At 43.5% G+C, this 16602-nt stretch overlaps 1 protein-coding gene across 1 annotated transcript; it reads right to left on the bottom strand.

The window, feature by feature from the left end:
- Positions 1-16602, bottom strand: LOC111976915 (differentially expressed in FDCP 6 homolog). Its single transcript, XM_024006074.2, has 11 exons — positions 16437-16602; positions 6536-6676; positions 6178-6363; positions 4609-4836; positions 4305-4451; positions 3939-4047; positions 3411-3709; positions 3046-3212; positions 1941-2139; positions 1383-1473; positions 1-611 (listed from the first exon to the last, which is right to left on the bottom strand). The coding sequence occupies exons 1-11, from the start codon at positions 16530-16532 to the stop codon at positions 400-402; spliced, it is 1875 nt and encodes a 624-aa protein (XP_023861842.1). The 5' UTR covers positions 16533-16602; the 3' UTR covers positions 1-399.

Genomic DNA, 16602 nt, shown 5'->3' with positions numbered 1-16602 from the left:
TAGATTCCAAACCATTTAATCTGGTCCACCAGCCAGCTCAATTGAGCCTGGGGACGAGGTTACATATATTAAATATTCATAGTGGTGCATTATGGTTCTTTCATTCTTCATTAAAACATGGAGATCTGTTATAACATACTGTGAGTTAAGGTGAGAGAATAATACAAACTTTTAAAAAGTTAATACAATTACAAAAATGTTTGTGGGAGAACATTTGAACAGCTGTAAACAGAGTGTTTACTTTGCCTTTACCCTACCCAGCAATCCCATTGACAGAAAGTTCACCTCAAAATATGATTTCATACTAAAAGGTTCTCCACCTTGCTTTTTCATTACAAAAAACACAAACAAAATAAACAGTTGATGAGTTAGGCTTTGAAGAGAAGCACCATATGATCCTCAGGGAATGTCCATGTCTCCGTTAGACGCCTGAGAGAGACGCCTCTCAACTCTCTCTCCTTCACACCCCGACTCTGCACTGCTGCTGTTGTCCACGTTTTCCTTGCTCTCCTCGTCCTGCTCCTCAGACCTCTGTCTCAGACGCAAACCGGGATCTCTCTGGGATGGGATCTGGAAGCTGGAGAAAGAGCCCCCTCCTGATGGTCTCTTCTCTAGAACCATGGGAGGGAGATCAGGAGACAGAACAACAAACATTTATTTTAACATATATGGCGCTGAAGAAACAATGTCATCAAAGAGAACCAGGGTTATCTGCAGCTAAAATATCAGTCACCCCCTGAAATGTAATTTGTCTAACTTGAAGCTGTTTAACTTTGYCAAAGATAGGAGACAGATACATGTGATTCTGTGTCTGCCATGCAGGGAGAGTGGTGGCATGTCACCTGGTAAGGGGGGAATGAGTAGAGCCAGGGGGTTTCAGTTCAAAATATGATTAAGATCAATAAAATAGAAATGCACGAACGCGTCTTGTCTAAACTATGTTTGAGGAAGACGTCTTCTAAAAGGAGCTTGACAAACCCCAGCTGCAACCACAGTGAGAAAGAGGGACACTTCTGAAGACCTTTAGCATACTGTATAGTATACACCTACTACTGTAGGTCTTATCCACTACATGCTCTTTGTGCATAGTTAAAAGCCACCCAAACCACAAGGAAACGTAGGCTTATTCTAGTGACCTGATTTCATAAGTCCTGGCTGAGCACTTAGCAGTGTACCCATCCCAAATGGCACCCGATTCCATTTATAGTGCAGTATTTTTGACCGGTCAAAATTTGGGACACGACCAGTGTTTATGTTGCAGATCGTGACTACTCCTCCTTGCTTCGTCTCCGCCTCAAACATGATAATATATCAAACCTTAGCTTTCTGTGTAAGTTTTTTTATAGTCAATGAAGACACTGATGTGGTGTGACGTAGCCTACCTCCTGGTCCAATAGGACGCATCAGTCGGTTCATCTGAACATTCCAGTGTTTGACATTGGTGCTGGCCTGGCGAAGCTTCCTCTGGGCAGCCTATAAGAACACAAGACGGATTGAAACATCCCCCGCAAACACAGTAAAACGTACTTAATTCTCTCACTATCTCCTGCAATCCCATCCCTGATCACATCCCACTTGGCAAAACTGGTTCAATCAACGTTGTTTCCACTTCATTTCAACCCAGAAAATCTGTGACGACATTGAATCAATGTGGGAAACTAATTAGCTTAACCAGGACATTTTGTATTTTTTTCTACCAACTTTTAACCGAAAGCCAATGACTTGGTGAATATTTTTAATTTCATGTTAAATTCACCATAGTTGACAACTCAACCAAATGTAAATCAAAACTAGACGTCTGTGCCCAGTGGGATGTGATACCCAAATAGCCAGGGCTGTTTTGAAGTACCATTAACGGTGTGTGGATAGGCTACTCATCACTATATAACTATAACATTATGCACAGGTATTTATATTATATAGTGTATCTCTGTACTTACCACAACGTCCTGGTCGACCCTGTAGCGGTTGGCCCTGACCTCCTCCAGCTGCTTTTGGGCCTCCTCAAGAGCGCGGGACTTGTTCTCCATCTCTTGCCTTAGCTCCTGCTTCTCCCTCTGGGTCTTCAGGATGTACTCCTCCTGCTCCTCTTGCAGCGTCATCAGGGCCTTCATCTTGTCCTCCTCCTCAGACAGCAAACTGTACAATAAACGTATATGACAAATAGAAAATCTTTAACTGGAAGACATACAGTAGATATGGCATTGTGTGGTAAGAAGTTGGACGAGACACATTTAATGTTTTTAGAAATGTGACACATGCAAACTCTTGACCTCGCAATCATCTCTCAAAAAGTGTCCAGTAAAACACAGGCGTCCTCCAAGGCTGTTGCTTATCTCCATTACTTTTCATTATATACTGTACAATGTTATGTAATTTTTTTTAAAGCATATATGAGCCTTTGTAATGTCTTATTACTTAATATTTGTATGRTATATTTGCCTTGTCTGAGTGTTTGTGATCTTTGAGACAAGCAGAGAGCTTGGCGCTTGGTATTTGCAGTCACAAAATGAAATGGAACAGGTTAGGATCTGTATGTTTCCCATCGAGCAGTCAGTGAATAAATGCAACAAAGCACACGGCTTATTCTTACATGTAGGATTGTGACAGACACACCATGAACACCCTGTCAGTGTCAACAGATCCTACAGATCATAGCTAGACAACTTCCTCTGTTAAACTCAACTTCCTCAGGAACCTAACTAATGCAACAGCCTCTCTTCAACAGCAATTGGATTCTCTTAACACCATCTGTCTCTCTGCTGTGTACTGTGCTCTGTAAAAAGACATTACGTGCCAACTTGGTGCCTTCTCACACGATGACAGCAAGCCCTAAGATGAGCCTGTGTCTTGTAAGCAAAGTAGTGAGGGTACTAGGTTTGTGAGTCAGTGTGAGCGAAACAATGTCTTGAGTGTGTCCAGCAACCTGCCCTCAGCCTGTGTGTGTATGCGAGAGTGTGTTTGCGTGCATGCGTGCGTAACTGCCTACCTGTGTGTGTGTGTGTGTGTGTGTGTGTGTGTGTGTGTGTGTGTGTATCCCTTTACCCAGTCTGTGCGTATCGAAAGACCTCTTCGTCCTGCCGAGCTTTGATCTCCTGCTGTAGAGCCTCCTCCAGACTTGTCTGCATCTCCTCCAGCTCCTTGATCCTCTTCCTCTGCCGCTCCGCCTCCTCCTCCTTCAGAACCATCTCTGCCTGCATGGTGGCCCGCGACTGGAAGAGGAGACCCACATCAGCATGGAACATCTAAACACCCACTCCTCCAGTCTGAATCAACCTCCACCCTTCTCCTGCGCGACACAGGTAAACATTGTGCGGTCGTCACTCTCCTCCATGCAACCACACTCCTCTCTTCCCTCCACCCTCCTCCCCTGTACACTTCCTCCACCCCTCCCCCCTCCCAGTCTTCACCTCCTTTGCCTCGCGGAGCTGCACCTCCAGGGCCTGTTGCATCTCCTCATGATGCTGGCGCCGCCTCATCTCGTCCTGCTCCAGGAGGGCTTGGGCCTGCCTCTGCGCCTCCTTTAGGAGCTCCAGCTCGGCCAGCTTACGCTCCTTCTCCTCCTGCAGGGCCTGAAAACGTTGCTGCTCCTGCTCCTTGGCCAGCCGCCTCTTCTCCCGCTGCTCCCTCTGCTCCCTCCTCTTCAGCTTCAGGTCCTTGTGGAGAGAGGTCTTCCCTTCAGTGTGTAGACGGATGGCTGTCTGAATGGCTGGGGGTGAAGGGAGGGACAGGATGTCAGTACTCAGTATATGCTTACTGCTTGACTTTGAATAATCAACCCAGTAATCAACCCAACATATAGGGCAGGGGGAATCGTTGCCTTCACTACTTTTGTCATCAGTATGATAGCTGTTACAAGCTTGGTAATTCATCATATCCCTAAATAATTGTGTCAACAATGTGTAAATGCTCAATTAATAAATTATTGATCGTGATACCTGCAGTCCATTCCTGTCTCTGCTTGGTGTCCGAGGCACTCATCTCGTAGGTCTTGGACAGAGTTTTCAGACAGAACATACACCTCTTTCCATCCCGGTCTGGCAGCACCTGATCAACAGGAGAAGTACTCATTGTGACACATTAGCACAATGTATATATATGTTTTGTACATTCATTGTAAATCTATTTCTATTTTCAGCTTTTTKAAATGAAGCATATGAGGGAGGGATGTGTTAACCCTGTAGCTCTGATTGAATAAGTTATTCCTATCTGTCACCCATTCTCAAAAAGGAGCAGGCCCATCTCAGCTGTGCCTGTCCCCACTGCCCCACCCCAGGTCCCACCCCACCTCAAGCCCAGCCTACCTCCACACAGCAGTTCCCATCCAGAGCAATGCTTCCCTGGCGCTCCTTGCGGTCCTCACTGGTGTAGTAATCCAGGGTAATCGGCCTCAGGGTGAACCAGCGCTCCTTCCAGTTCCTCCTCAGCTGACTCTTTTTCCACAGGTACCCCTGTAGGCAACACAGTTAACCCACACAGAACTGACACAATCAACACACGTCACTGAAACAGAATTGAAGGTCACAGGCAGATAGCAAGAAATTCAGACAGACAGGCAGACAGTATAGAGATGCTGTATTGTTGTTCTGTTGTTTTTAAGTACCCTACCTCTTTGAGGACATCAGCAACTATCTCCCTGTAGACCTCCTCTATGGCCATGCTGGTGATTTCCTGGCCCATGCCTCTGGTTATCTTCCCAGTGTTCATCATCTCCAGGAAGGACCAGACAGTGAAYCCATTCTGTTGCACTGCATCCTGGGAGATGAAGTCTTCCAGCTCCACACAGTTGAGCTCAACACTCATGGCCATGCAAATCTTCTTCAGGAGGTATTCCACCTGAATAATTCAAACAAAACACAAATATTTTGTTTGTAAAAGGGATGCAATTGGTATATGGGGGGAATGGTTGCCTTTCAATTGTTTTGTAATTGGTTTATAATCTGAGTCTCAATCTCGATCTCGTTTATTTTAATAGTCTGTCACGACTCACAAGATAATATTTGGATGATAATGTAACCTATGCTTTTGTTTTCAGTGAAACCACCCCGACTGCTGGTTGTTACTCTGAGGCAGTGTAGTGCTCTGCTCTGAAATCTGTGGCTTATCACAATCATACTGCCAACACCGGTTGTGAAAAACAGACTACAGGCTGAAACCAAAGCCATGCTACAAGTGACATACAAGCCCATATTTAGGTACTGAAAGACACACAGCAATCAGTAGGAAGAGAAGCATTCCTCACAGATTTCCTATATTTAGTAACCTGCTCTCAGAGCATTTCGTATTATTCTATACGTAATTCTGATACTATTTCGTATGATACTGTATGTTACGTTTTGTATGTTATGTATTAATTTGTGGATGTCCATTACGTATGTTATGTTACAAATTACAATTTATATTATATGTTACGAATTTGCAAAACATATAATATGTTACAAATTCTAGCTGGATGGTTAGGTGGCTAACGTTAGTAATCTGGTTAACATTAGCGAGACTAGGGGTTAGGTTAGGGGTTAAGTTTAGGAGTTAGGTTAAAGGGTTAGGGGAAGGGTTAGCTAACATGCTAAGTAGTTGCAAAGTAGCTCAAAAGTAATAAGTAGTTGAAAAGTTGCTAAAATGCTAAAGTTGTCCATGATGAGATACGAATTCAAACTTTGGGTTGCTAGATGTTCGCGGTCACGCACGCCCAACCACCCTACTTTCGTTTTTGCCTTAAGTAACCATACCAAATGTAACATATCATACTGATTTACATTTACTATGTTACGTCTAGTCTATGAGAGCAGGCTGTATAGAGGTTTGGCAGATAAATACTACATTTACATTTAAGTAATTTAGCAGACACTCTTATCCAGAGTGACTTACAAGAGCATTTAAGGGTAAGTGCCTTGCTCAAGGGCACAGACAGATTTTTCCCCTAATGTTAGTCGGCGATTTGAACCAGAGACCTTTCGGTTACTGGCCCAATGAGCTTAACCGCTCGGCTACCTGCTGCCCCTACAATTAAATACTACAATTTGAATGAGTGTTTGGATTTGGTTACAGCGGTTTTGAAAGTTAGTGATGGACCTTTTCCCTTTTTAAGTGACTAAATGTATTAGGATTATTGTATTCTAGGTGAATTTGTAGTATAGTATGCTACAGAACCCAGCATGCTTTGTATACATAACTCACCTCATCAGGAACCATAACGAGAGGGTATTTATCCTCTGACAGAAAGTTAAATAGACTCCAGAGATGAAAGGCATCTTTCCCTGGCAACACATTCTTATTGTCCTTCACCGGTTTGTAGTTCTTCTTAGCAGTGAGAGTCCAGCACAGTTCATCAACCTGTTCTTTCACAAAACAGCCCTCTTCTACCTGTGAGGCATAATAAACAGCACTGAGTAAGGAAAATGTACCTAGCATTTTTTAGCTCTCTTTTCCTTCTGTATAAACCAAGTGGTGGCATCTGGGTACACAAACAAAATAAAAGGAAAGCCTGAGACAAAAATGTAAGGTGACCTGGGTGTGTTTGTGTACATGACTTTACCTTGTCCAGTATGTATTTGTTGAGGTAAGGCATGTACCCCTGGCTGGAGACCGGTCCATCGTCATCATCCCTGAAATGTTCTTCCAGAGCCACCGGGTCGTGAGGGATGGACAGAACCGTACACAAGTTATGTGATAGGACCTAGAACACACAAACGACAGGGTTATGAGGGCTGTTCACTTCCTTATCGTCGGGCAAACAGTATCGGGGCATGAGGTCTGATACCCACAGGCACAGAGACAGTTTCTATCTACAAGCCATCAGACTGCTGAATAATTGAACTGGACTGACCACCTGCTCTGATTCTCCGCACCTTGGCACACACACACACACATTCGTGGTTCCTTCTATTAAGGCAAGTTGTCCAGGTCCTGAGGCAGCAAAGCATCACCAAACTATCATACTACCACCACCATGCTTGTTGACTGTTGGTTAAAGGTTCTCACTGTGGAATGCAGTGTTTGGTTTTCGGCAGGCATAAAAGTTACACTTTTGACTGATCTGTCTATAAAACATTCTTCAGAGAGTCTTGATGATCATCCAGGTGCTTTTTGGTCAACTTGACTCAACTTTTTGGATGAGATGGGTCCCACTTTGTCTGGCAAAAACCAAACACTGCATTCCACAGTAAGAACTTCATACAAATCGTCAAGCATGGTGGTGGTACTGTAGTGTGATGGTTTGGGGAATGTCAGGCCATCCGTCTGTGAGCTGAAGTGGAAGCACAGCTGGGTCATGCAGCAAGACAATGATCCAAAACACAATCAAGTCTACATGAAAATGGTTAAAAAAAATAATAATGTGACGTTTTAGAATGGCGTAGTCAAAGTCCAGACCTAATCCTGATTGAGATGTTGTGGCAGGACTTGAAACGAGCAGTTCATGCTTGAAAACCCACAGATGTTGCTCAGTTAAAGCAGTTCTACATACAAGAGTGGGCAAACATTCCTCCACAGCGATGTGAGAGACTGATCAACAACTACAGGAACCATTTGGTTGCAGTCGTTGCAGCTTAAGGTGGCACAACCAGTTATTGAGTGTAAGGGAGCAATTAGTTTTAAACAGAGGGAAATTGGGTGTTGCATAACTTTGATAATTAAATAAGTATCCTTTTTTTGTTATTTGTAAATTCAGGTTCCCTTTATCTAATATTAGGTTTTGGTTGAAGATCTCATAACAATCAGTATCAAAAATATGCAGAAAGCGTTTCACGGCACTGTAGATGAGATACAGCTAAATGTATATTGAAAATAAGTTTCAAATCAAGTTTAGATCTTTGGTAGATCCTTTTAAAAACTGACTTGTCTCTGTCAGACAGAGATGTGGCGTACAGTAAAAAGAGAAATACTTTGACGGTTTATGAAGGAACTGAAACATAAAAGCTGAATCATGAAAGTATTTTAGTCTTCTATAAAAAGCAAAAAAGTTAGTTTACATATTGTAGGGAATTTTGGGGGGTAGCCCCGACCAGAACTCAAACCCTGGTCCCGCGACTGTCAAGCCAACACCTTAGCCGTTACAACAAGAGATCTGAACCATTTGACAAGATCGCTAAGTGTTGTGTTAGAGTTGCTATAATATCTTTGATTTACCCATAACAATATGTCATTCAAGAGTGGTTCTCACAGGCACAACAATGTTTCAACTGCCATTTAGACCTCAGAGAAAATACAATGCTATTTCTGTGAAGTTTATAATAGTTTTTCAAGAGAGCATCATCAATAAATAACTGGAGGCTTATTGAAATAGAAGTTGAGAGAATCCTTTTTTTTGAGAGTGGGGGGTTTGAGGCAGTGCACCCAGCCCACATCTTCTGAAACATCATCACATCCTGTCTTCCTCTCCTTCTCCCTCCCTCCTCTTTTCACTACGAAACCAAGAGTATGTGACCTGTGTGACCTGCTGGCTTCTAAGCCTCTATTACCCTTTCACAATATCATTCCAACCTGAACCATACGGTGCTGGCTGGCTCTTTTTTCATTTTTCCAGCACGGTTCCATCACCTATGGTTGATGGTAGGTGTACTGTAACCAACATGATACAGCTCCGCTCAGCTTGGCTAAGTAGATTTTAAAAAGGGTATATGACTCCCTGGTCTCTGGACTGACTGGGCCATACTCCAGACCAGAGTACTTAGCCTCGATAAACCTGACTGCATGGTTCTGGTCTGGACAATACTCTAGACTAGAGCCTGCCCCACCACCAGTATGACGGGATAGGCATTGTCACGAGGTTCTAGTAGTTAAAGCCAGTAGCACATGGCTGAACGTAGGGCCGAATGGAGAGATGGAGGGTAATGTAATGATTATATATCCAACTTTCTACAGCACTACTTTGTCAATAACAATAAGCACTGAAGATGTACATGACCATAGTATTGAAGACAATGTGTGACACGTTCTATTCCATTCACCACCTCTTTGGTCATGTTCAGTGCCACAGTACCAATTGCACTGTATGTGGTGACATCATGGACTAGTCTGGGTACAACTTGGTGATAAGGGCTCTTATTCATAGAAACACTGAGAGCAAACTGTTACTTGTCAGCTCCACACTTGCAGTGCCTCTAAAACACAAGCACACATTGTTCACTCTCACTATCACTACTGTTTTGCTCCCCATAGGAAACATCTTCATCACTGAGTCAGCCATCTACACTACATGACCAAAAGTATGTGGACACCTCCTTGTCGAATATCTCAAACCACCTCTTTGCTGCTATAACAGCCTCCACTCTTCAGGGAAGGCTTTCCACTAGATGTTGGAACATTGCTGCGGGGACTTACTTCCATTCAGCCACAAGAGCATTTGTGAGGTCGGGCACGGATGTTGGGCAATTAGACCTGAACGCAGTTGGCGTTCCAATTCATCTCAAAAGGTGTTTGATGGGGTTGAGGACAGGACTCTATGCAGGCCAGTCAAGTTCTTCCACTCCAATCTCGACAAACCATTTCTGTATGGACCTCGCTTTGTGCATGGGGGCAGTGGCAGATTTAGTTATAGGCGACATGGGCATCTTGCCTGGGGCAGCACGAGGTGCTCGCACAAAAAAATAAGAAATTAATGGTGACATTTGCGTGATCGGTTTTCTATCGCTCATTTGCACGTCACGTCACGTTTTCTATCATGTCACCGTGTGGGACTGTGGGTCAATTAACCTTGTCGGACTGAGCACCCTGATTCTAGTTTGTGAGCTAGGCAGGCTACTGCCTGGGAAGGTCATCCACTCAGAAGTACGAGATAGGGCGGGGGTAGGTTGACTTCAGGTCTCCCCATTGGAAGTCCGAGGTAGGGGGAGCGGGGGAATCTATCAAATAGCGCACCGCTAACTTTATACAGTACTAATGCAATTAGTAAAATCAGCCACACTACGAAATGCTACCAAATAAACCACAATTCATTTATAATACTGTGAATATATAGTTTCACAGACATATTGTTGCATTTTTTTCTGGTTTGTGTGAAATCGTAAGGAATAAAATAAAACCAGTCTGCACACCAGCAAGGTGAATTGGTTTAGTCTTGACTCTTGGTTGACAGTGTTGGGGGATGGGTAATGTATTGATGCTCCTTGTTACTTATTTTTTATATTTATGAGTCTTATTTTTGCATATATTTTTATATAGTTTTAAATGTTCTGATTATTTATTTGTGTTGTTCCAAATCTTAATAAAAATTACAGTTAATGCAGAATTGTGTTTTTTTTGTTGTTGGGGGGGGTTTGCCCTGGGAGCCATACAAGCTAGAACTGCCACTGCACAGGGGCATTGAGATGCTGAAACAGGAAAGGGCCTTCTCCAAACTGTTGCCACAAAGTTGGAAGCACAGAATCCTCTAGAATGTCATTGTATGCTGTAGCGTTAAGATTTCCCTTCACTGGAATCCAAGTGGCCTAGCCCGAACCATGAAAAACAGCCCCAAACAATTATTACTCATCCACCAAACTTTACAGTTGGCACTATGCTTTCAGGCAGGTAGCGTTTTTCTGGCATCCGCCAAACCCAAATTTGTCCGTAGGACTACCAGATGGTGAAGCGTGATTCATCACTCCAGAGAACGCGATTCCACTGCTCCAATGGCACTGAGCTTTACACCACACCAGCTGACGCTTGGAAACCCATTTCATGATGTTCCCGACGAACAGTTCTTGTGTTGACATTGCTTCCAGAGGCAGTTTGGAACTCAGTAGTGAGTGTTGCAACTGAGGACTGACGATTTGTACACACTTCAGCACTCGACAGTCCCATTCGGTGAGCTTGTGTAACCTACCACTTCGTTGTTGAGCCTAGATGTTTCCACTTCACAATAACAGCACTTACAGTTGACCACGGCAGAAATTTGACGAACTGACTTGTTGGAAAGGTGGCATCCTATGACGGTGCCACGTTGAAAGTAACTGAGCTCTTCAGTAAGGCCATTCTACTGCCTGTGTGCTCAATTTTATACACCTGTCAAAAATGGGTGTGGCTGAAACAGCAGAATTCACACATTTTAATGGGTGTTCACATACTTTTATATACAGTGCATTCGGAAATTATTCAGACCCCTTGACTTTTTCCACATTTGTTACATTACAGCCTTATTCTTAAATTGATTAAATGTTTTTTTTTCTTCTATCAGCAATCTACACACAATACCCCATAATGACCAAATGAAAACAGGTTTTTAGATATAAAGTATTAKAAATCAAAACGGAAATACCTTATTTACATAAGTATTCAAACCCTTTGCTATGAGACTCAAAATTTTGGTGAGGTGCATCCTGGTTTCCATTGATCATCCTTGAGATGTTTCTACAAATTGATATGAGTCCGCCTGTGGTAAATTCAATTGACTGGATATGATTTGGAAATGCACACACCTGTCTATATAAGGTCCCACAGTTGACAGTGCATGTAAGAGCAAAAACCAAGCCATGAGGTCGAAGGAATTGTCTGTCGAGCTCCGAGACAGGATTATGTCGAGGCACAGATCTGGAGAAGGGTACCAAAACATTTCTGCAGCATTGAAGGTCCCCAAGAACACAGTGGCCTCCATCATTCTTAAATGGAAGAAGTTTGGAACCACCAAGACTCTTCCTAGAGCTGGCCGCCCAGCCAAACTGATCAATCGAGGTAGAAAGGCCTTGGTCAGGGAGGTGACCAAGAACTTATGGTCACTTTAACAGAGCTCTAGAGTTCTCCACCAATCAGGCCTTTATGGTAGTGGCCAGACGGAAGCCACTCCTCAGTACAAGGCACATGACAGCCCGCTTGGAGTTAGCCAAAAGGTACCTAAAGGACTCTCAGACCAAACAAGATTCTCTGGTCTGATAAATTAAGATTGACCGTTTGGCCTGAATGCCAAGTGTCACGTCTGGAGGAAACCTGGCACCATCCCTACAGTGAAGCATGGTGGTGACAGCATCATGCTGTGGGGATGTTTTTCAGCGGCAGCGGACTGGGAGACTAGTCAGGATCGAGGGAAAGATGAATGGAGCAAAGTACAAAGAGATCCTTGATGAAAACCTGCTCCAGAGTGCTCAGGACCTCAGACTGGGGTGAAGGTTCACTTTCCAACAGGACAACGACCCTAAGCACAGAGCCAAGACAACACAGGAGTGGCTTCCGGACAACTATCTGAATGTCCTTGAGTGACCCAGCCAGAGCCCGGACTTGAACCCGTTTGAACATCTCTAGAGAGACCTGAAAATAGCTGTGCAGCGACACTCCCCCTCCAACCTGACAGAGCTTGAGAGAATCTGCAGAGAAGAATAGAAGAAACTCCCCAAATACAGATGTGCCAAGCGTGTAGCGTCATACCCAAGAAGACTCAATGTTGTAATCGCTGCCAAAGGTGCTTCAACAAAGTACTGCGTAAAGGGTCTGAAAACGTATGTAAATGGGATATTTCCAGGGGGGGTTTATATATCCACATTAGCAAAAACATTTGCTTTGTCATTATGGCGTATTATGTGTAGATTGATGAGGTAGAAATATATATATTTTAGAATAAGGCTGTAATGTAACAAAATGTAGAAAAAGTCAATGTCCCGTGTGGCTTCATTCCCCACGGGGTGGGGTCACGGTCCCGTGTGGCTCAGTTGGTAGAGCATGGCGCTTGCAACGCCAGGGTTGTGGGTTCATTCCCCACGGGGGGACCAGGATGAATATGTATGAACTTTCCAATTTGTAAGTCGCTCTGGATAAGAGCGTCTGCTAAATGTAATGTAAATGTAAATGTTTCTGAATACTTTCTGAAGGAACTGAATATAGTATATACTAGTATGGTCACAGATCTGTTGCCAATGACCATAGGAGTTGATAAGACAACACAAACGATTTCGGCTAATATACACTGCTCAAAAAAATAAAGGGAACACTTAAACAACACAATGTAACTCCAAGTCAATCACACTTCTGTGAAATCAAACTGTCCACTTAGGAAGCAACACTGATTGACAATAAATTTCACATGCTGTTGTGCAAATGGAATAGACAAAAGGTGGAAATTATAGGCAATTAGCAAGAACACCCAATAAAGGACTGTTCTGCAGGTGGTGACCACAGACCATTTCTCAGTTCCTATGCTTCCTGGTGATGTTTTGGTCACTTTTGAATGCTGGCGGTGCTTTCACTCTAGTGGTAGCATGAGACGGAGTCTACAACCCACACAAGTGGCTCAGGTAGTGCAGCTCATCCAGGATGGCACATCAATATGCGAGCTGTTGGCAAGAAGGTTTGCTGTGTCTGTCAGCGTAGTGTCCAGAGCATGGAGGCGCTACCAGGAGACAGCAGTACATCAGGAGACGTGGAGGAGGCCGTAGGTGGGCAACAACCCAGCAGCAGGACCGCTACCTCCGCCTTTGTGGAAGGAGAGCACTGCCAGAGCCTGCAAAATGACCTCCAGCAGGCCACAAATGTGCATGTGTCTGCTCAAACGGTCAGAAAACAGACTCCATGAGGGTGGTATGAGGGCCAGACGTCCACAGGTGGGGGTTGTGCTTACAGCCCAACACCGTGCAGGACGTTTGGCATTTGCCAGAGAACACCAAGATTGGCAAAATTCGCCACTGGCGCCCTGTGCTCTTCACAGATGAAAGCAGGTTCACACGCACATGTGACAGACGTGACAGAGTCTGGAGACGCCGTGGAGAACGTTCTGCTGCCTGCAACATCCTCCAGCATGACCGGTTTGCGGTGGGTCAGTCATGGTGTGGGGTGGCATTTTCTTTGTGGGGACCGCCAGCCTCCATGTGCTCGCCAGAGGTAGCCTGACTGCCATTAGGTACCGAGATGAGATCCTCAGACCCTTTGTGAGACCATATGCTGGTGCGGTTGGCCCTGGGTTCTTTCTAATGCAAGACAATGCTAGACCTCATGTGGCTGGAGTGTGTCAGCAGTTCCTGCAAGAGGAAGGCATTGATGCTATGGACTGGCCCGCCCGTTCCCCAGACCTGAATCCAATTGAGCACATCTGGGACAACATGTCTCGCTCCATCCACCAACGCCACGTTGCACCACAGACTGTCCAGGAGTTGGCGGAACTTTAGTCCAGGTCTGGGAGGAGATCCCTCAGGAGACCATCCGCCACCTCATCAGGAGCATGCCCAGGCGTTGTAGGGAGGTCATACAGGCACGTGGAGGCCACACATACTACTGAGCCTCATTTTGACTTGTTTTAAGGACATTACATCAAAGTTGGATCAGCCTGTATTGTGGTTTTCCACTTTAATTTTGAGTGTGACTCCAAATCCAGACCTCCATGGGTTGATAAATTTGATTTCCATTGATAATATTTGTGTGATTTTGTAGTCAGCACATTCAACTATGTAAAGAAAAAAGTATTTAATAAGAATGTTTCATTCATTCAGATCTAGGATGTGTTATTTTAGTGTTCCCTTTATTTTTTTGAGCAGTGTACTTATGAAATCTGCAAATATCTTGTCACCATAACAGAGCATGTGGCATGAAGGTTTGCTCAACCGGGAAATACAGTACATATAATCAGATAAGGATCAGCACAAAATCTACCACATATCTTTCAAAATCCTACAGAATTATGTCAAGTTATTCTCCAGCTAGCACAATTTGGTTCCTTGGAAGTTATGGAACATAAGTTTTTGGTTTCCCATTGGTTCTGGGAACGAAGCCATTCGTTTCCTTGACTGGTAAAACTGAACGTTTTTTAAACGTTCTGATAACAGAAGTGAAACTTTCACCTGATCTGGACGTACATTTTTAGTTTACAGGGAGATTCTGAGAACATTTTACTATGGTTCCCTGAAAGTTTTTAATCTGAGGTTTCATTAATGACAGGTTATTTCATTAATGACAGGTTATTTGAAGGTAATTAAATAATGTTCTGAGAACATGTTTCAATAAGGCTTTTAATAACACTGTTGGCTTAGTTTGGGTTAACTGTTTTGCACTCCAGCACACATAGGACACATGGAAATTATTTTGTTGAGGCTCCCGAGTGGCGCAGCAGTCTAAGGCACTGCATCTTGATGCAACCAGCGTCACTATAGAACCTGGTTCAAATCCAGGCTGTATCACTTCTGGCTGTGATTGTGAGTCCCATAGAGCAGTGCACAATTGGCCCAGCGTCATTGCAAATAACAATTTGTTCTTAACTGACTTGCCTCGTTAAATGCATATGTTTATTTTTTATGGCACAGCATCAGTGAGATTGAAACCTATGATCTTCTGTTCTCTCTTTGTGGAATAGCTAGCAATGTTCAATAGACCCCATTTCAAAGGAAACAAGCACTCATTAAGATCAGGTGTGGCCAATTAGTGGGCAAGGCCAACACACCAGAGGTGCGTGATCCCGTGAACGTTTTGCGGAACAGTTTGTACTGAACGACACATTAATACAAAACTTTATTGTATGTTTTTTAACAGACTTTGAGGTACGTTTCCTCCCGTTTGGTGGGTGTTGTGAGTTGTGGCTTGAAGCAATGAGTGGCGTATTTAAAGGGCAGTTGCCATGCTGACAGTGTTCCCCAACCCCTCCCAGTTTTTCATCTGGTCATTCAATACAGCACCGTTTCCGTTCAATTGAACATTCTAGAACACAGCTCTGAACATACTTAAGATAGAGGATAGAGAGAGTTTTGTTAATAATGAGAACGGAATCTTTATGTTGTTGAAAAACATTCTTAGATCGTTCTCTGAAAGTTACTAAAGTTTTCTTGGGGTTTTTATGTAAAGTTTTCTTAACGTTCTGGGAACCATTTAAGAACATTACTTTAAATAGAATCATGAGGACACCTGTAATAAACGTTAAGCTAAAGTACTGAAATTCCTGCAGAAGAATATTGTTTCTTAACGTTCTCTGGAACAATGTGAGAATATGACTTTAAATAGAACCATGAGGAAAGATGTAGGAAACGCTATGTTGAAGCACTGAAATTCGCACAGAAGAACAATGTTTCTTAACATTCTCTGAACTATTTGAGAACATTTTCAATGTCAAACCAGTTGGAGAATGTTCCGTGAACATTAACAAAATTGAAATTAAATGGAAACGTTCTGTTAAAGTAATGAAATACCAAGAAAATAACGCTTTTTTGTCAAGTTAAATGTGCTAAGAATGTTCCAAAGCCAAGCAACTATCCTGCACCATTCCCAGAAAGTTGTGGGAAGTTAAACATATGGTTCCCAGAACGTTATGTGCTAGCTGGGTCAGGACCTGTTTTGCTCATCATCCAATGTCAATAAATGTATATTTTTGTGGATCCAGTTCACTTTATATATTGTTGGCTGACTCCAGCTACCTCAAGAAGAGAAGATTAATATGATGTTCCTGAGGTCGAAAATGAGGCAGAAAGTGTGCCTGGATAGAAGAAAGAGCCCCAAAGCATTGGTCCAAAAAAACTCATAAAATCTACCTTTACCTAATGTAACCAGGTACTTACCTTAAGTTGAGACTTTGACACTTTCCCACTCTTCTCTAGATCCAAGGCTGTGAAACCATACCAAATGGACTTGAGGAGCTCTGAGCGTAGGTCCATGTCTGCAGCAGCATAACTTTCTGTTTTGCTCCTTCTTTCACAGCTTTTTTTCTCTCCTCTCCCCTCCTCT

This window comes from Salvelinus sp. IW2-2015, linkage group LG17 (genome assembly GCF_002910315.2).
Source record: "Salvelinus sp. IW2-2015 linkage group LG17, ASM291031v2, whole genome shotgun sequence".
Classification (NCBI taxonomy): Eukaryota; Metazoa; Chordata; class Actinopteri; order Salmoniformes; family Salmonidae; genus Salvelinus; species Salvelinus sp. IW2-2015.
This window is presented reverse-complemented; position numbering and strand designations above follow the sequence as displayed.